Here is a 21,275-nt window from a genome sequence, read left to right as displayed (position 1 = left end):
CCTCTGCAATCTTCACACACCACCGCGGAGGAGGGCAGAGAGCATTCCATTTACAGCCCCAGACCTGAAGGGACATCAGAAACCTGGTGCAGCCCCACTGCTCTCTTGTTATGGCACCAAACACCTGTGAAATTTTACCGTGGGCACTGACAGATGTCCTCATGTGCCATCACCCACCTCACAGACACATGCAGTTGACAGCAGGGGCACAAAGCCAACTCCTGCACCCCCCTGTCTCCTCTGGGATGGGGAGAGGGCGGGTGAGACTGAGCCAAGCAGCCTGAATGTGATTAAGTGTTGATCAAATCCAACTATTTCATAAAGTTTCTGGTATGCCCAACCAACTTCCATAGTCTCTGCACTTTGCTGTGAAATCTGTGGGATATTTATGAAAAGTCTGCAAATGGCTCCTTGGACACTTTTTTTTCCCCCTCCTTAATAAGTCAAATGCAGTGTGAAATTCAGAGATGCACCCTGAAATCCCAGCGTGGCTTGATTCTCCAAGTGAGTGCTCTCACTGGGCAATGGCACCAGAGCCCCACACCTCATGACATGCATCCTTCCAGAGAAGGGATGATCCTATGGATGGAACTCTGAGTTTTCCTGCCCGTGCCAGGGGGGTTGGAACTAGATGACTTAAGGTCCCTTCTGACCCAAGCCTTTAGGATTTCTATGATTCCATGATTCCAGAAATAGTTAACACCACTGCTTTTTCCCCTAACCAGCTCCCCTGACCCCACAGTGAGGAAACATCCCTTCTCCCACACCACCTTCCCAGCCACTGACTTCCCAGCCCATCTGCAGACAAACTCCCAGGGGGGGCAGACAGACAGCAGGCACTTCACACCTCCCCACCATAAACCTGCCCAGAGCAATTATCCGGCCCTTTTCCAGCTGGGAACACATTGCTGCCTCATTTATAGCACCAGAGCTGCGAGGGCAGCAGGCCCCAGCTAGGAACATAGAGAAGCTGAAGCTCCACAACAGCAGAGGAAACGCAAACACGGGGGGCTCACTCTGCCTGCCCCCCCGCCTGTGCCCATCTTAAAAAATTAATCCCAATCGTAAAAGCTGGAGCACAGCCTGTATTTCAGGCCAAACAATAAGGGAAGGCCTTTATAAGTAAGGAATCACATACTATTCAGAGAGAGGGAGAATTATGAAGGTTACTTAAATTAAAAACAAACCACACAAACAAATAAACCTCGCTGTCTTTTTCTCCCCAGCCCCACGTCGGCTGCCTGCTCCACACGTGTTATCTGCAAACCACAGGCAAAGCAATTCCCTGCTCCATCCACACTGTTTCACAATCTGCTCACTCTGAACCTTGTGCTACGTCAGGAATTAAACAAACATTTCCTCCTTCGTTGGGATTTCCCCTTGCCCCATCCAGAGCTCGGCTCCAAAGTCCAGCTGAGCAGCTGGCACAGGGCTGAGGTGGAACTGTCAGCTCAGAGCTCAGCACGATCCCCACCACCTCCAACAGCCCCCCAAAAGCATCCATGGGGGGTGGTGGTGATGGTGATAAAGAACACAGACCCCCCTGCATTGGGCAAACCAGAAGGAAAGCTGGGGGGCAGGTATCCACTGCAGTCTTCCATGAAAAACAGCCTAGGAAACGGGACATGGGCTCTGTGAAACCCCAAGCATCCATCTCCCTTACTTCACCAAATGAGGATAAATACACCACAGGCAACAAATCACTCCCATTATCACAAAAAACTGAGGAATGGGTGAGACTTGCAGCTGCACTCCCAAGAGAAGACAAGGCTGTGGACATGTCTTCATCGCAAACAGTCTAAAACCAGGACGAGACCAGAGGGCTGGGAAGGGTCAGTGAGCTCCTGCAAGAATGCAAAAAAAGGGGTAGGAAGTGGAGAGAGATGCACATCCCTCACCCTTGGCTTGGGATCACCTGGTCCCAATGCTGTGGCAAAGAGGCAGCCCCACACACCCCCAAAATACACCACGGACAGTCAGTGTGGGAAGGAGGGTGATGCTAAAACACAACACAGATAATGGGAACACTGCAGAAATCAAAATCTTAGTCAGCCCTAGGGACAAAAATTGTCAGGAAACCAGACTTCTTGGGCCCATTTTCATGCAGATTACTGGAGAGTATGAGTAACTGCAGGAGAAAAATTCCATGAGGAATCTTGTCCGTGTTACCAAACAAGTTTATGTTACAGATTTGGGGTTTACCTGCCTTTGAAATCCCTGCAAGGGCCATAGCAGGGAACCAGCAAACTGAGAGCACAAGATAAACCAAGGGGCTGAACATTAGGGAACCAAGTCAGGTTGGCTGAATTTGTGTGGTTGCTACTATTTAATGGCAATGCCTCATTAAAGTCTGGGATAAAGGAAGCTTTTGTTAATGACCTGCTCTTTCCCTCCCTCACGTACTTTCCCCTCAGGGTTTTGGGATCACATATAAAATACACACCCCCCAAGCTCCTCAAGGGATTTTTTTTTTTCCCCAGCAAAGCTAAGGTTGACAAGACTTGACATTCCTGAAATGTTTAAATGAGGGGAGAGGGAGAAACAACATTTTTTCAAACCCACTTTATGCATCAGAGACAAGCAAAAATTGGCTCAGAGCCAATACAAAAATTTCAAAAATATTTGTGAGATCATCTGAAATACTCCCAATGTTCCTGATGGAAAAGTCACAGGCTGCACAGTGCACCCAAGCCCCCACGCTGAATGCTGCACATTCCTGGAGAGAGCACGGAACAAAGACATAATCAAGGTGATTGACAAACCACCACACAGTGGCTGCCGGTTCCTCCCCTGAAAAAAACACCACATCCCAGGGACTTGGTAATGAGCTTGGGATTAGGAAACCTGGCTAATGAAGAAGCAAGGGCCAAGATATCCAATTTCTGCCAAATACCAGGCAAAGCACACTGCTATCAGTAGCCATTATATTAATTATTTCACACACTAGCCCATTTTGTAGCTGTTTCCAGGCTGAGATTGCAGGACAGAACTGGGCAAGGGAAAGGGTGCAGATGGAGCACTACAGCCTGCAATAAAACCCACTGAAGGTGATACAAACCAGATGTGGATGGTAACCCCATGCGTTCTGAGAGGTGTTACAGCTCCATACGTCAGACACAGCATGTCAAACACTTCAGAGCAAGCACCCAACACCGCCAAAACACACTGGAGAGTGGGGAACATTTCGAGGGGTGCAGAAGGGGTTAACAGGAACCCACCGAGCTCCACCAGCCAATTATTCTTCCTCGGTTTACTAGCACAGAAATTTGGGCATCAAAGAGGACCACAGTGTTCCACTTGTGCAATAAACTCCTTTCACCAACATCACTTCACACTTTCTAGAGAGCAAAGTTCGCGCTGATATTGTTGGCTTTCTCACTCGCTGCTTTTTGGCACCGTCCCGCCTGCCTGGCTGTTCATTAATATGCAATCAGTACATTAAAGGCTTCATTCCACAGGCCCAGCCAGGCTGCAACAGCCTTTTCCAGCAAGTGCTGTCTTGTGCAGGACAGAAGTGCAAATGTGTTTAGGTGCTCCTAAACAGTCAAAATTAAAAAACAATATTCCCACCAATTGGGTTTTACAGAACAAGGAATTATCACCATCAATGCCACTAGTGTCCACAGAAAACCTGGAAACTATACGGAATTTCCACTCATGCTTTACTTCTTGATGCAGCAGTTACACTACTGAATTTTTGCACCATTTACAGACTGACTAATTGTAGCTACATGGCAAAGGCTGCCTCAACCCTGATGAGAAAGTTTCCACTATTTGCATTTGAATGATGGTTCAATGGGAGCTGTGAACTGTCTTCCAAAAAATCCCACCTGTTTTTTCAGCTATCCTCTAATCTTCCAGATTTGAGCAGGAAGCAGGACAGTCCTGCCTCATTTACCATCATCGTGGTTGCATGGAAAACCATGTTACCATAGATCAAAATAATTTCTGGTCTTTTGGGAGCACTTTCTGAACGGCTCCACTCCCCACACCCCTCACTCCTACCAGCTCCATCACTGAGCAACACTCATTTCGACCAGGAAACCAAGTCAGTTCAAGTTCCCTGTAGTTCTCTACAAAAAACAGCCCATCAGCTGCTGGCTAACAAGCTCCTCTATTAAACACCCTGTATTTCCTTCACAGTCTCCTCCTGCCCCTGGGCTTGACCATTTCAGCCTCTGGTCCAGCCTATCCCCTCCTGGCCCACCCAGCATCACCTCCTGCCCTGCTTTCCAAACACGCACAGAAAAATTACCTCAGCCTCCCATAATGTATTATTAAATCCTGTCTTATTTTTCTTCCCTAGGAGACTAAACATAGGCACTTAGTTCAATATAAAACTAAGTACATGCTCAAAACAGAACAAACAGAGTTTAATTGTAAGGAGTACTAAAAAAAGCACTCTGGTAGTTCCAGGTCATTTTAAGCCACAGTAATAAGTTTTCGTCCCAATTTTTCCAAAAGTTGCTTATGATGGAGATGAGCCCAACTGGAAAATCAAAATCAAGAATCCCTGAACTCTGAAGGAAGGTTTATCTCAGTTTGGGCCTGTATCTGTGCCGAATGCAGCACAGCCAAGTAACATTTTTCCATTACTTTTTTATCACTATTGCTTTGTGTTCTCCTCCCATGAGCACAAGGTCCCATGAAAATTTCTCCAGATGGCCCCCAGTCCCATAAATTGTTACAAATCTGGACTTACATCAGTGGGATTACAGGAGAGCAGACAAATGTGCACATGCTGGAGGGAGAGGGGACAACACAGCACTTTCAAACTGTGTTTCAAACTGGAGAGTATTTTTCATTTATAAATAGTTTACATTTTTTGGATCCAGTGGCGGACAACCCGCTCAGTCTGTACTGAAACCAAAGAAATATCATGTGTGAGCACTAACCACAGTGTAGCAGAGATAATAAACAACAGACAGACAACCATAGGCAGTGAGGCTGGTGTTTTTGGTAGGGGAGGCAAATTAAAAAGACAAGAAACACCAAATCCAGCAACCTAATAGCAGCTAAAGAACCTACTGAATGTCAGAGGGACCCCTTTGTCCACGTTAGGCTGCAGGAGTAACCTCCACAAGGGAGCCAGTTACCTCCACCACACTCTACTGTTTTAAGAGGTCTCAGACCATTATCCCAGCACAAAAGAGGGCCCAATCCAGGTATCTGGAGCAAGGAGGGACAAAGTGCTGTCCAGGTGGTCATGCCAGGCACGTGCACAACACAGAACGTGGGGTGGTACACGAGTCCCAGGGCAATACTCTGGGTTAAGGTGCACAGGAATAGCTCAAATTCTATGATCCAAGTCAGATCTAGTATACTCTTCTAAATTTATGCAGGAAAGAACTACAAGAAACAGGAACCACAAATACACTGTGCACCTTGCAACCACGTACCACGTCGGGAAATGGAATCCCATGGGGTGTGAAGACAACAGCCCACACTCAGCACCAGGCAAGCAAGGGTTGCTATGTACAAAGGTTTGCTGGGCTCCTTCAGAAGCCTCCAGGCTCGTGGACTTCACCACGAGAACTGAGCTGGACTACAAACCTACCCCAACCTCTGCTTTCTCAGCAAGTACAAGTAAAATGAGCGCTGACATCTATATCATCTGTGCTTTTACAAATGTTTTCGATATTGCATTAAACAGTATCCTTATATCCCACAGAAGAGACAAGTCTTAAAAGGAAGCGGGACAGCTCTGCTTGCCAAGCTGAGAAACCTGGACTTGGAGCATCCCTATTGAAAATCAGGCTGCCGAGACCAATCTGATGTGTTTTATTACTGCAAGGAATTCCACAAATATGCTGGCAACTTTGGAACGTCAGTGCGGGTTCCTAGGTAGGAAAAAACCTCCCTAAAATATGCACTTTCCAGATTTTGCAAACGTTTACCAGATGTAAATTCACGGGCAGTTCATCTGCCATGACAAGTGTGTAGACATTAAATCCAGCAGAAGAGGCTGAGCACCCATCACTGTCGTGAGTGAAAGCCCACAGCCAGATCTGCCTGGCTGAACAAAGGTTTGTTTTCAATTATATTTCAAATTCTTCTCACAATAGCTGCGTGGCATCTGGCACCAACACATCTGAGCCTTTGAAGTGGTTCTTGACTTCAAGGGGAAAAGGGGGAGGGCACAAAAAAAAAATAGGGAATCAATCAGTGATTTCACTTCAAGTCAAGCCTCTTCTCTGAAGAGAAAATGTTAACACTGCAATCCCCCAGCACTATAAATGTGCTAGAAAGGAAACAAAACAAAACCAACCAAACAAAAAAAATCAAAACAAAATCCATAATTGGGTCAAAATAACAATGGGTCTGCTCTGGGATTTCACCTTCAGAAATGAGGTTATAAGGCATGTGAGCCACTGGTCCCAGACACAGGAGCCTTCCTGCCTCCTCCCCTTGGATACTGTGACACTCCACGGCCCCTTCCCAGTCACTCATGCTCATGGTCTGTAATTAAATGCTCATGAGAAGAGACATCCAATGCATTAGCCCCAATCCCAGCAACAGCACAGTTAAGTCAGAACAAGGAGACAGCAGGCAAAGCTTGCTGTCACATTCCCCATTCAAAATGCCATCACTGGTCACCCAGCCCCAAGGAAAAGGCAGTGCTTCCACTTCCATAATTCTGGGCAAAAGCAGCATCACCTCCCCCTGAGCTCTTCCACAGAAACTCATTGTCAATGTATGTTTGGAGCATCCATGACAGACCAGGACAGCAACACATGGGTGCTGCAGGGTGCAAACTATGGGGTGCTGGTGGCCCCGAGACTGGATCACCTCTGGACATGCTCAGAACGTTCCCAGGAGCCTTAAGCAGGTTTCTAGTGCCTGCAGGTAGATGAGCTGTCATACACCCTTTATTCCCCTTTCTTTAAGTCCACTTTTAGGTACTTAAACTCCTTTTCAGATCTAGCCTCAAATGACATTAAGACCACTGGGGAAATTAGTGCAAGAGAAGGGCAAACCTCAGTTTTAAAATGTTTATCATTTTTATCTGGCTTATTCAAATAAGCACAGCTGTGGTTTAAGAGCAACAAGGTGGCAGAGTGCAGCAGCTTCCAAGGCTGGGGATGGTGGTTTTGACTGGAATGATGTTCATTTAAAGAGGGATAAAAATGCCTTATTCATTTTTCCCAAGCCATGCCCAAGTCCTACCAACTCTTTCTTAGGTCAAGCATTTTCTGGAAACATCTTCTGGCTCAAAACACTTGCAGAATTTCAAGAATCTGCTCCACAAATCTTGAGGCTGCTTTGTTCAGGAATGCTGACATGTGGGCAAAGGAAAACCAAAACGTTCCCTTGAATGCTGCAGAAAACTTTAAACCATGCCCAAGATGAAAAATGCAAGAGTCAAAACTCTGAAGGAAGTGTGGGTTTTCTGCTGCATTTCAAATATTGCCCTGAACACTCTCTTCCAGGAGGGGAAGGTGGCTGTGCCAGGACAGCCTGCGTGCTTAGCAAGGCTGATGGTCTCCATGTGCTCCCCTCAAAGCAGGGCTGGAGTCAGGAATGAATAAATGAAACAGACTTTCAGATCAAATTTTCTTGGCCTTTACAAAGATGATCATGCTGTGAAAAACCTCTGGACAGAGTCTCTTCCCCACAGACAGGATCCACCCATGTCCCAGTGCCTCCCTATCCACAAGCACCAAAGGCCAAGGATGCACTTGGTCTTCTGCTTGCATGGCTCTAGGGACAATACTTGAGTTGTTCTCTGGAAACATCCATTGCATTCCATGAAACTGAGAATACTAGACCTCTAGCTTATCCATAAAGCCTAATGTTTACAGGCTGACATCAGGTGAGACAGATCTTCACTGCTTTAGTTACAGGACCATTTTCAGGCTGAGGGGTCTTGCCCAAGCCAAGTCTCCCGCTGGCTGCTAAAGCACAGCCCAGCTCCTGCCACATCAGCTCATCATTTATTCCCACCCTGCTCCCCAACGAGTCCCCACAGACACCATGAGATGTGGGCTGAAGGGATGCTTTTGGCTGCAGAACACCAGTGTCATGGCACTGGGCTAAACACAGACCAAAGGTGAAAAACAACCACTGTGGCAGGCTGGGCACGGGTCAAACAGCCACATACTGCCCCAAAACACCATCAAATATTAGACACACAGCATTGGCTCACTTTGTCTCAAAAGCCCTCAGTGGAAGTGGCCACAGAGGATGGTGCAGGAGCCAGCACCTGAAAGCCTGGCAGAGGGAGCAGTGCTGGAGGGCTCCTTCCTGGCTTGTCCTCTGCCTTTGACTTGCATGGACCCAGACCTAAACAGGCATCCCGCAACCCACTCCCAACACCAGGGAGTGCCAGAAGGACCAGCTCTGCTCCTCCACAGCTGACAGTCAGATGGCTCCAAAACCACCCAAACAAACCAAGAGGAATTCTGCATTTCAAACCTAAAAAGCAGGAAAACCATCAAAAGGCATTTCAGCTGTGAGAGACAATAACCTCCCCAAAACATTTCAATGCACACTTTCAGCTCACTCCCAATCCCACCCCAGTCACATGAAGGCTGTCGCTGTGACTGTGTATCAGACATGTCAGGAAACCAATTTCCAAGGGGGGTTGGAAATTTTCCTGCCACCAGCTCAGGAAGCCCACAGGGAGGGGAGGGAGGAGCCTGGGGAGACAGTGAGCCAGAATGAGATTTGGAGGGTGAAGCACCCTGCAACAGTGAGGCAGACTCATGGTTTTATAACCGGCGGTCAGAATTACTCAGGAAACCATAGAGGAAGCAATTGGAAATTGTTGGACAGGGAAACTTCCCCATTCCATTTCCAAACGCGCAGGCCCATAACTCTGCACTGAATTCTCCTTCTTTTAACCATGTTTCTCATAAACAGAGCAACACTAATTAGCATGCAGCCCCAAAAGCATTCAGCTGCCCCCCCCAAAAGGTAGTTGTTTTGACTTGAAAAAAAAGAAATCTATGACAAGTCTAAACGGCTTAATCACGCACAGCCCATTCCCCAGCACACCCCATGCTGGCATTACAACTTGCACACAGGGTGCTTCAAGCCCTCGCCTTTGAGCTGGCTCGAGTATCTGCAGCTGGAGAGTGAAGCAAACAAAGTAAATAGCAGGACCCGGAGCCCAGCCAGCAGCCTGTGCACACCGGGGCTGCTGAGCGGGATGGGGCGGGCAACAGGAGCATGCAGGGAAGGTGTGGGGAAAAAGCTTGTGCAGTCTGAATTAAAGGAAAGCCTGGAAGCTGCAGTGAGCCCAGGAGACACGCAGAGGGATGCAGCACGGTCCCAGTGTCCCTGCCAGCTGAAAGGACAGCTCAGGCTCTCGTGAAGCAGACCACAAAGTGGTAGCACTTGAGACAAGTGCGAGGAGCCATGAGAGAGAAAAGCTACAGTAAACAGCTTGTGCTGAGATTTGGCATCTCCCAAGGATGCTGCCCAGCTCTGCCTTCTCCTCACAGCTGCCATAAAGCCCAGATCCCTTGGGTAGCTGGAGTGGGAAGGAACACCAGGCAGGCATCCCTGCCCTGCCACAGTGATGCCAGGGAGACGCAGACACCCAGGGCTGCTGCTCCCCACCCACAGCCCATTGTTCATCAAGGCCATGTAGGCACCTTCTTCATGGAAACACTGCTTCCAGAAGAGCAGCAAATCACCAAAAACAATTCCTAGCTATGGCCGTGGCAGTCACAAGGCCTTGCTGCTCTCTGGCTGAGACACCCCCCCACTGCACAGGTGGCACTGCTTTATATACAGAAAACCATGTTGGTCCCCAAAGAGGCCAGAATTTGGATGCTGTTTCCACAGCATGCCCTGCTCAGGGGAACAAAGCACGGAGTAACCCAGCACTAAACCCTCAGCTCCTAGCTATGAAGTTAGCTAATGCCAGCACCATCCCAGCAAGACTCTGAATACCTCCTAACAAAGGTAAGCACAGCCCTCAGCAGAGCCCTGTCTCACAGTTGGGTTTCCATTATCCACTTTTCCTGCAGGGATGGTTTAATGGTACCACTCCTCCCCACAGAGATTCTTTGATGTCTCATACAGGATAATCTCACACTGCTTTCCTTCCCTCAGTGGGGATACAGCCACCCTCTTCAGCCTGCTGCCTATGGAGAGGCAGGCATTCCAAATTTGAGTTCACTCCTTAAAGTGAAGCTGGCCAACAGCATCAAAACCTCTGGGGGAAGAGAACAGACATATGCACCATGGCACAGCCTCCTTTCTCAGGAAACCTGGCTAAACAGCTAAACCTGCCTCAGAGGTTATTAAACCAGGGAGGAACAAATCCTCTAACCGTTCTCTAAAATTGTTCTAAGTAGACAGTATAAGCCAAACACATCCTGTTAGATCTGTACAAGTTTCTGTCCAAAGAGATTAACTCAAAGACCAGTACATGTCTCTGCTGGTAAGGTCAGCAAGGATCAAACTGGAGCTCCTGGAAAAGGTTCAGCTCACCAAGGAGTCAAAAGCCAAGCAACTTCACTGGGGAACTGGACTCAGCCCCACAAATAGATTCATTTACTGAAACTGCAGGAGCTGATGGAGTTCCACACACACCCCTGTGGGCTGCAGGGACAGGCTGCCAGCTCCTTGTCCAACAAGCAACCAAGTGACACCACTCAAGATGGAACCGCTCAGAAACCAGGGGCAAAGTCTCAGCACTGCAGACCTCCCCCCAAAGCAGAACACTTCTCCTTGCCCACTCACACAGCAGAGGTGGAGTCTGCCTATTTTATTATTGTTTTCTAACCTACTATAACAGTAAAGGTTTATTCATCTACTCTTATGAAGAGAGTCATTCAACCCCCTTAATTTAATCAAGCTCAACAGCTTTTGAGTGGTCACCATCTCACTAACAAAGGTTGGAAAGGGGGAGGGAAGATATACAAGAGGTTTACAACCACATGAAACAATAAAGATGGCACAACTCTCACAAATGCTTCCAAATCGTGGAAGTCTAGAAATACACACTATTTTATTTACTGATTTAATGCAGAATGCATGCCCTAATCCAAAAGAATCCAAAGGTGTTTGAAAGCCAAGAATTCTGACTTACAAGACTTGTTTAAGGAGGAAAACAGGAGGAACAGAGTTGTTTATAGACTAACAGACAGGAAGAGCACAAAAACATGTTTAGCAAAGGGAAAGTGCAAAATATTATGACACCTTTCAAAATAAAACATCATATGGTCTGTTTAAATCTCCTAAAGCAAGAGAAGTCTCCCCATTTTGCCAAAACAAATGAAATACAAGTGTGGATGTGACTCTGCCCCTGGTTCAGAAGGGGACAAAGGTTTGTGGTGAGTTACACAGACAAACAGAGCACAGGATGCTCTCCTGGCTCCCCAGCAAGGCCAGACCACAGGCAGCAAAGAGCTTTAATACCAGCCAACTGCCCTGTGTCAGCAGCAGTCGGCATTTCTGCCCTGCCCATGCCTGTGCCATCACCAGACAGGTTCAGGAGCGATGAAGTAACTGGGCATGAGAGAAGGGGAACAGGATGAGGAACATCCAGGATCATCAAGAGACACCTCCTCATCCTCTGCAAACGACAGAGCTCACTGTTAACAGGGGCCACAAACCCAATCCTGCCATACTCCCCATCCTCACACCTCCCTGGGGCTGCAGAGCCTGGTGAGAAAGGAGAAAACCCCATGGCTTGGGGCACTTTCCAGCTCCAACTCAAAGCAACCACCTTGTGCTGGGGAAGAACCAAATTCGGGTTGCCTGCTCATGGACTGGGCTGCTGCCGTGAGAGCTCATCCTGTCCAGACAGCTAAAGGATATTTTTTAGGTCTGTGCTAAAGAAAGGCTTCTGGAGCTTTTTCACAGCTCTGGAAGCCGGGTGGGTCACAGCTGACCGAGACTCAGCAAAAAAGCAAGCACAGGCTGCCCAGGGCTGCTCCCCAGACAGTGGGGAGAGCAAGCCCCAGCCTCCCCCCACACACAGCGGAGGAAGGAGAGGCACCAGTGTTTGGACAACTGGAACACATTTAGGGGGCAATTTTTCACAGGGCCTCCAGCCAGGCCGTTTCCTATGACCATCGTTTTATTACCCGTGATACAACCCACAGAGCAGCTTGCCCATCCACAAAGTCTCCCACCACCCCACTCCTACAAGGACATCACCCACACTGAGCCCCAATGGGGGGCCTACTCACCCAGGGTACCTCCAGCATCACATCCTTAAATGCAACTACAAGACAATGCCCAGTAACCCATCATCTCCATGCCAATATCTTCCATCAACTCAACCTCAGTACCCATCTGTGCTGGGGATCAGCCAAGCACTGCCCCACCTGGCCAGCCATCACTTTTTTGGAGTATTTTTTAGATGACAAATAACACAGAAAACCTGTGTTTATACTGGCATGCAGCAGGCTAAAACAGAGTTTAAGTGCAGTTATAAAACAGCCCAGCACACCAGCTAGGCAAAATGTGTTTGGAACTCGCAGGACAGTATTTGGAGAGGCTTGTGAGTAGCTGGTGTTGATGGTCAACTCTCCAGAGCAGAGGAATATACACAGCATTGAAAGGCAACAGGGTCCCATTCTGGCAAGTGTCCGTCCCAAAATCACAGGCTTTGGACAACCAGAGGGAGATGTCAGTGGTGAACATGGATCCATGTCCCTGTGTGAGGGCAAGTGGGAAGCAGCACAACCCTGACTTGGCATTCTGAATTTCTCATTTCCTTCTTGTACCTGAGGGTTTGTGTGCCTTCCTGCAGGGAGCAAAAAACTGCAAGCTGAAGGAGGTGATCTAGGAAAAACATCTTAATTCAAGATTTCCCAGCCAAATTTCCACTGAACTCAAGCGGAGTGTTCTCTAATCTGAAAGGATTCATCTGAAAACAGGCACCTTCAAAGCAGAAACATTTGCAACACAACCAAGTACGGCTGAGTAGGATTTAAAAGAATTACATTTAAGACTGCACCTCTGCCAACTTCAAAAATTAATGAGGCTGCCCCAGTGGGTCTAAAAAAGACACCGAAGGAAAACTCACAGAAGTTACTGCCTCATTATGGGCAGAAATATCAAGACTACCCTCCCCCCCAAAAAACCCCAAGACATTCTCTTGCACATAGAACTTCAGCTCCAACACAAAGCTTTAGGCAGCCAATGCACTTTTAAACGCAAATGTGTGCATGACACTGAAGTATACATTTAAAGAATCTGTAGCTCCACATAAAATTATTCAATTGTTAAGTGTCTCCTATACTGTTCCTCCTGAAATCCATGCAAAGCCACTGTGGGGAACTACAAAACTGCCATGACAGATGCAAAGAACCAACTGTCCTGCTTGCACGTCCAGCACGGTTCATATTAATAAAAGCCAAGCAGATGGCTACAGTTGGAGACCTGTCCTTCAGTTCCAACTCAAACTGAAAATGCAACCACGTGGAAGTGAACCATGCTCCTGGAATTGGATGTGACACGTCATCAGGTCCTGAGAGGTGTCCCTAAAATAGCAGGGCCTGCTTCTAGACATCTCCAAAATTATATGGTTGTGGCTTGAGAGACAACGTGCTGAAAGCATAATGAGGGAGCATAACATATTACATATGTTGTGGTCCTGCTCTGAAGCTGGAGGAGGCTGGGGTTGAAGGACTTGGGCTGCAGCACAGGACTTGGTTAACTATTAATGCATGACTCAGCTACAACAATAATAGGTATTTCATGTGATGCATTAGCACAACGGCATCCCGGTCCTTGACTTAGGCCCCTAAGCATAGCGGAAAAAAATATCTCAGAGCACATCATTTAATAGCTGACATATCAGGAAACAGGTTTGATTCACACTTTAGTTTCTTCCTGCACACTCTGGAGCCTCACTCTGCTTGTTTCTTCACTAAAACCCAGCAAGTGACTTCTGAAAAGAGCTACAGGGGATGCCCAGGTTTGCATGAAACCACAACCCAGACCAAGGTGCTTTATTTATTTACTATTATTCACCGATGCCAATTCTATGTTAAATGGATCCCCTCACCCAGAATGAGGTACTAATTCCTGCACAGCCCAGGTCCTGCAGAGCTGATGAACCTGAAGCCTGGATTTTTCACAGATGGCTCTTCGCAGCAACATTAGTCTAAATTATCTCTACTCCACTCATGCACATGACCCCATCCAGCTCCACACTGCAAAACAAGGGAGTCACACCGGGTGATTAGGTTAGCAGCACAAAATGATTATGTTAAAAGCTGATGAGCTGAGCTAACTCAATCCAAGGTGTCTGGCGGGGCAGGCAACAAGATCAATTAAAAGCCCTGCAGCCCTAATTGAGAGTTTCTGGGTGCACTGCCATACCAGTCAGGGACAATACACAAATCAGGGGCAAATACACAAATTCTGAGCAGATCTGGCTACCGAGGAATGAAAGCCATCATCCCAATTTGCAGCCGCTCAAACTTCAAGACACAACTTTTAACTCCCCTTCAAGAGATCAAAGCAATCGGAACCCAAAGACAGGCACTGCTGGGGCATGCCCAGGGTGGCACCCAGCAATTCCCAGCTGCCCCGCAGAGCCAGTGGCAGATGCACATATATTCATGAGTCCAGGTGCAAGCACAGAGTAAGGAAGGCACTTCTCCAGCACGGAGAATTCTTGGGGGATTGCCTCAACATGAAGCCACCTTTAACCTTTCCTTCCAGCTGGCTCTTCTGAAGCTACACGCAGGGAACATCCTTCCAGTGCTCTCAGACTTCCCTGCACCAGGTGAGGCTCACACCAACTAAAGCCCCATCTCAGCAAAGTGCTTCTGCACCTGCCTAAATCCCCAGAGACAAGACTCCAACACCACCTTAACTTAAGCAGGGAACTGAAACCTTACCCATGCTCAAGGAAGCATTTAAGCACCTGAAGTGCTTTGCTGAAGTGTCTGGGCTCCCAAACCTATCAGTTTACCACCTCTCTAGCTTCCTGATGCCATCAACCAAAGGGACAAGAACCTCACATTTGCTCCTTAAACTCCAAGCAAAAAATTTTCTCCTGCCCAAACCTTACATCCACACAACTGTAGAGCACTTTGCAAAAGCAAAGAAAAAATATTCAACTGTACCTAACACATAAAATAGTTGATTTTTCTAGAGAACAATTGATGGTGTGTTTCAGCTGCCCACTGAGATGCTGGTTCCCCTGCCCTGGGAATTTTTCCTCTGCAGCTCCTCCTCCCCCAGCTCCCAGACCATCCATTCTCCCCTTTTCAAACTGCACCCATTGTAAACTGCACTGAATATTAACACAGCCCATTGAGCACTTGCTCCTTTTGTATGGGACCCCTGCGTTTCAAATTGCAGTCACTGTAGAGAGGAAAAGTCTCGAAGTGATTAAATGCCATGAAGTTTCTCAAAAGGAGAGAGGAATATGCAGAGGAGGCTGAGGGGGTCCTAGAGCCTTTCACTTGAAGCCAGGGGCTTCAGCGAGAGCCAAAAAGGCTTCTTGGTGCCGGTATTTTATCCCTCGTTAAAAATCTCACGTGTATTTCTAATCCTAGTCCGATGAGCCAATTTCTGCCCCGGTTGGGGCTCGGTCCAGGATGAACAGCAGATGCAGAGGGTTTGCTGTTAACTGTGGCTCTCCTGGAAGAGCTGATAAATACTGCGGCATGCTGAGGGTGGTCAGCGAATCCACCAACACATGTTCTCACAGGAGGGGTGGATTCACTTGCAAGCACATGTGTTTATTTGTGCTTAAGCAGCAGGCCCGCAGAGGCACTGCTTTGCAAGGAGAGGCTCTGCCGTTACCCACCAGGGCCAAGCCCCAGTGCAGGAACTGCAATCCCTTAGGGTGCAGAGCCATCCTGCAGCCCTGGGCCTGAAGACTACCCCCAAGCAGGGCCACTGACAAGGACAATGCTCCAGGAAGCACCAAATCCAAGTGTGGAATAGCAAGCCAAGCAGGATTTCTTTTACACGCACCACCAGCTCCCAGCACTGTCCCACCTGAGCAGGAAATCCTCCCTGGAGCATCACACAGGAGGGAGCCACTGCCTTTGCAGCGTTTCTTTGGGTTTCTACTATTACCCCAGGAGGAAGGAGGGGGACCGGCCATCTGCACCAATCCACATCCCTCTCCCAAGCCATCCTTCAAACACTCAGTGGGGTCTCTGCAGCTGCACAGGGTCAGGCACCAGGAGCCCAGGGTGACGATTACTTAATCTTTGTTCCATTATTTCAGCGGGCCTGGAAGTAGGACATGCAGAAGTGCTGCCAGCAGCACTCCCCTCTCCCGGCAACTGTCAGCAGAAGAGTCTTCTCAACCACCTCCTCTTCCAGCATCTGCAGGAGAATGAGTTATTCCAGAGCTCAAGAGCAACTAATGTCCTTCTCCAAAAGTCCCATGCAACCTGCAGCAGCACAGCCCCTTACCATGTACGCTTCTACCTTCTAACATGTGAGAGCAAAGCAACAAGACCTGACACATTAAAACCCCAGTTTAGCAAGAAATATCAGTTTATAGGTAATTTTGAGCACAAACATTCAGTTTCGTTGCCTTTAACAATATCTCTTTGTATGTATACACTTGAACACAGCAAGAGTCTGCTAATGACTTCTAGCTGAAATGCATTTCCAGGCCCTAAAACTACTGACAGGCACCCACAGGACTTTAAAAAGCATCCAGACACTTTGCCTGGATCTCTCCAGAGAGCAGCAGCACCGTGCAAAGAGCCAACATCCATGCAGCTGGTGCCTCGGGGCAACTTATCCATATAGTCAAACCCTGGGAAACAGAGAGCAGCTCTTAGCCCAGCTCTCCTGAGCACTTGAGGACTCTGCATTTTCCCAGACATGCCAGGCACATGCACACTGACACAGAGGCAGAAGGGTCCATGCACGGATGCTCAGTATCCAAAAAAACACACCCTAGTCATTTGGGTCAAAAATACACGATACATCTGTTTAAAATAAGAACTTCCTTTCCTGCAGACCATACCAGCAATGAATTAGCTATCCAACTGCAGTCTCACTGCCCCAAAAATCTTCACCTAAAATACTATTGCTTTATCACTACATAGGAAGGAAAAACCCTCATACATACATGATGCCTAGAGGAAATATCTTCTGTCACCCCTCAAAAATTAAGATGCACGGAGAGACAGAAGCAGAGGATGCAGGGGATGTGCCATGTCCCCAATGCTGCTGGAGCCCTGGCTTTTCAGAGCATGAGCATTTTCTACTTAAGCTTGGCCCTACACTTTATGCCACCCTTTACACTCTAACACAGAAACAAATTTCAGACTTAAACAATGAAAGATGTGAAGCGCCTTCAGCATCTTCCAAGTGAGGCACCGCAAAGGAGTCCTGGGCACAGCAACTGCCCAGCACAGTTTGACTATCCCAACGTTCCCCATGGACCTTTCCCAGCTGCAGAGGTCGCAGCAGCTGGGTGCTGGTGCAAGGACAGGAGGGATCATGGCAGGGTGTTGCAACGTGCCCTCAGCAAGTCGAGCACACTTATATAACTGACACACGGTGTTGAGGCGTCTGTTGCTTTTAAGGAAAAAAAGCAAACACCAAAAACCCAAAATAAAACAAACAAAAAAAAAACCCACCCAAAAAACCCAGAACAACAAAATAAAAAACCCCACACATCTATGCCACACTACATTAACTGTAAGCGACTGCAGCCCTTCTGCATATCAGTTATTACTTTTGAAAGCTTGGGAGAAAAATTACAACTACAGGCTCTACTGCCAACAGAGAAATAACAATAGTTTCCAGAAGTTCCAATGCTTTTCCTCGGTACTGATAGTCCTGTTGACAAAATACGCGGCGTGATTAAGTCTGTTCCAGAACCCTCCCCGGCGTGCCGAGCAGCATTTCCACCCCTACAAACAAAAGCTTTATCTCCAACACACTGAAAACCGACTCCAAGCACTGCCCCAGCATTGTGGCACTCGTTAGGAATAAAGATAAACTGCTAAGGAGGGATTGTTCAATAGAGCTTTAATGAAGTTAAAGCACAGTCACTGGAAACTGGATTTATCTCGTCACCCATTAGCGATCGAACATGCCCGAGCTTATCCCCCCTGGGGAGCCGACACCTCCGGCGGGACACAGCCTGCCCAGAAGTGATGGAGATGAGGGATGCACAGCTCCAACATCACCCATCCCAACCCAGCTTGTGGCTGGGGAACCCGCATTCCCTGCACTACACTCGTGCATCAGCCATGGACCACTGCAAACCCTCACGTTTGCCTTCTGTTTCTTTAAAAAGACATGTTAAAAACACCCAACCAAACAAAAAAAAAGCAGCAGATAGTTGCAGAGGTAACTTTTCTCCAGCACGTGGTGCTTTTATAGAGGATATTAAACTACTAAAAAAGTGAGTTAGCAACCCCGCAAAAATCAGCATTTATGGTCCCACCAAGCATGAAAAACGTGCTTCATCTTGGTTCCTAAACTGAAATAAGGAATTTTAAGTAATTTTAGTAATTAGAAACAGTATTACTTTAAGAACAAGAGTATTTACAATAGCTTCAACGTCTGCTTTTTATACTAGCTATGGAGTAGGAAAAAAGCCTTAATTTTGCATTTTCAGATACAAAACCCATCACTTTAACCAATTCTTTGGCTAGTTTAGAACAGAGTTACAAACCATATTTTAAGTGGCTAAACGACCAACAGCCCACAGGTCTGCAGCAGAAGATTTATACGTGCTATTACTTCACCAATAAAATTCAAAATGAACACAAGACACTCAAAAATCTGTTCCATATAAAAAAGACACTCCTGGGTATTAGCACGCCGGGAAAAAAAAACACACAACAATAAATTTGTTCTGTCTGGGCTATTAACGCATTTCCCTGCCCGAACAAAGATACGCTGTCCTATTTTAAGAGGTGCATGGGAATGCTGGAATTACGCTGACAAGACTAAAAGCTCTCTCTGAAAGGTGCCCAAGGCTGAGGGAAGGATCCTTCAGAGCACTCGGCAACAGGTGAATGGGATGAGTCAGGGTTTTAATGCAGAGGCCACATGTTCCTCTCGGTATGACACCTGATAATTTCAAGTAAAACAAGGCATTTCTGCAGCCAGAAGTGAATACCACCAGGAGGACCTGACAAACCTCTAATAATTCTTCTCAATAAGGAGCTGGATGATCTCCAGCAACACTTCAGTGACCGTTCTTTCTCCTGGCAGAGCTGAGGAGTATCTATTACAACCAGGGGTTTTATAGATTCAATAATCTATAAATCTGTTCAAACAGCAGAAAGGCCGCATGACATAAGCATTGTTTTCCCTCTCCTCTTCCCGGATCCTTATTTCCCCAAGTTTTGCTCATAGTCGAGGGCACTTATTTTTATAAGTTCGTGAGCGCATACACGCTTAACTCTCAGTCCTCCTGGACTGTCAAACGGCTTGAGCTGTCAAACCTGAGCACACTTTCCCCCCGAATCTCTTGAGCTTCAAGGTGTCTCATGTTGTATTTCAGCTTTTACCAGCCCAGAGCAGCGGTCCCACAGTCGGAGCGGGAAGTGGCAGTGACCGCTCCTGTGCCTGGGCACGTACCTGAGCCCCTTAAAACACCCTTCTGGGGATAAAAACCACCCCACCACAGTGCTGCCCCAACCCCCAGGTGCGGGGCTCTAAGCTCTGCTGCCATCCAGGACACACAAAACACTCCAGGGTAATGACCTCGCTACACGGACAAGTATTGGGGGAGGGCCGCTTTTACTGAAAAACACCTGGATTTTATCGAAACACCCCAACAGCCCACAACTCCGTTTCGATCTCCCCCGAAATTCACACCCTAAAAAGTTGGCAGCACGGAAGGGCCAAAAGGGCGAGCGCGGCCCCGGTCCTGGGGGTCCGCATTCGGCCACCCCTGCGCGATGCTGGGCGCGCCCCGCTCCCAGCCCCGGGACAGCGGGGATGGATGGATGGATGGATGATGTCCTAATAAGGATTCGGGAGCCCACGCCGGCCGTTATCTCCAGCAGATCCCATCGTTAGAGACCAAACCCGCTCCCAGCTTTCCTTCCTCCGGGACGCGCGCACGGAGCAGAGGGAGCGCCAGCCCCGCACGGGAGCGGGCGGCGGGGCAGCCCCGAGCTCCCACCTTTTACGCGGGACCGGCATCGCTCCCGGCGTCTCCATCACCCCGGGTGGGATCCAGACGGGACAGCGCACCGCGGGCCGAGCCCCGCACCGTGCAGCTCCGCGCCCGCAAAAGGCGGTCCGCTCCGCTCAAACAAACAAACAACCCGGAGTTTTGCGGCGATTTCTGCGGGAAGTTTTCCTGTCGCTGACAACGCGCCAACAACCGCAGGTTCGGCCGCCCACACATCTCGTCCCCGCGGGTCCCCCCCGCCGCTCGCCCCCTCTCCCCGGAGCCCCCTCGGTACTCACACGTGCCGCGGCCAGCGGGGCAGGTCCCGGGGCAGGGCGGGCAGTGCCAGCCCGCCGCATCCCAGCGTGTCCCCGCCGCAGGAGCAGCCGGCGGGGCAGCTCCCGGCGCCGGCCGAGCCCAGCGGCCCCAGGAGCAGCAGCAGCAGCGCCGCCGCCGCCCGTGACGGCAGCGCCATTTTGTATCCGGCACCGGGGCAACGTCCGCGGCGGGAGGAGGAGGACGAGGAGGCGGCGGCGGGAGCGCTCAGCGCCGCTCCGCCGCCCGCACCATCGCCTCGCCCGCCAGCCCCGCGGGGCGCTCGCGGCTCACCGGCATCCACCGCCGGGCGGGCACAGTCCGCGTCCCCCACCGCGGGGAGCGCCTCCTCCTCCTCCTCCTTTCAGTCGGCGGGCGCTGGCCGTGCCCGCTGCGCTGGCCGTGCCCGCCGCGCCGTGTCCCGGTACCGCCGCTCCCGCCCGCCCCGAGCGCCGCTCACCGCGGACCCACGTTGGCGACACCGCAACATGTATCCGCGCCGCCCCCCGCGCGCCCGCCCATTGGCTGCCGGGCGGCCCCCGGCGCGTCACCATTGGCCGGGAGCCCCCCGGGCTCGCCGCCGCGGCGTCCCATTGGTGCTCCCCGCCCGTCAATCAGCGGCGCCGGGCCCGCCTCCCTTTGCCACTCCAGGTGTGAACGCGCCGCCCCCGCGCGGTGCCTCTTAAAGGGGCCGCGCCCGCCGCGCCCTCCCCGCGGGACACAAACCTCCTTCCCTGGGGTTTGGGCAATCTACTGGAACACCAGGGAATGGGGGCTTCCCTGCACCCCCGCGAGCCCTTCTCTGGCCACCGCGAAGTGGCTGTGGGGCCACACTCTCCGTAGAGTGTCCTGCCACGACCTCCGGTCCACGCGATCCGTGAGTGGATCAATGATCCACGCGTGTTGCAGACCAAACCTAAGA

The 21,275-nt window shown here is 49.4% G+C and overlaps 1 protein-coding gene across 1 annotated transcript in view; it reads right to left on the bottom strand.

The window, feature by feature from the left end:
• The window catches only part of LRIG1 (leucine rich repeats and immunoglobulin like domains 1), a 92,330-nt gene extending 71,517 nt beyond the window's left edge, over nt 1-20,813 (bottom strand). The window contains exon 1 of the mRNA XM_064667248.1: nt 20,338-20,813. Coding sequence (XP_064523318.1) covers nt 20,338-20,513 — 176 coding nt within the window. The 5' untranslated portion in view covers nt 20,514-20,813. The remainder of the gene's footprint in view (nt 1-20,337) is intronic.
• Between the last annotated feature and the right edge of the window lie 462 nt (nt 20,814-21,275).

This window comes from Pseudopipra pipra, chromosome 11, assembly GCF_036250125.1.
Source record: "Pseudopipra pipra isolate bDixPip1 chromosome 11, bDixPip1.hap1, whole genome shotgun sequence".
Classification (NCBI taxonomy): domain Eukaryota; kingdom Metazoa; phylum Chordata; class Aves; order Passeriformes; family Pipridae; genus Pseudopipra; species Pseudopipra pipra.
The sequence above is the reverse complement of the archived record's forward strand: the minus strand, read 5'-3'. Positions and strand labels throughout refer to the sequence as shown.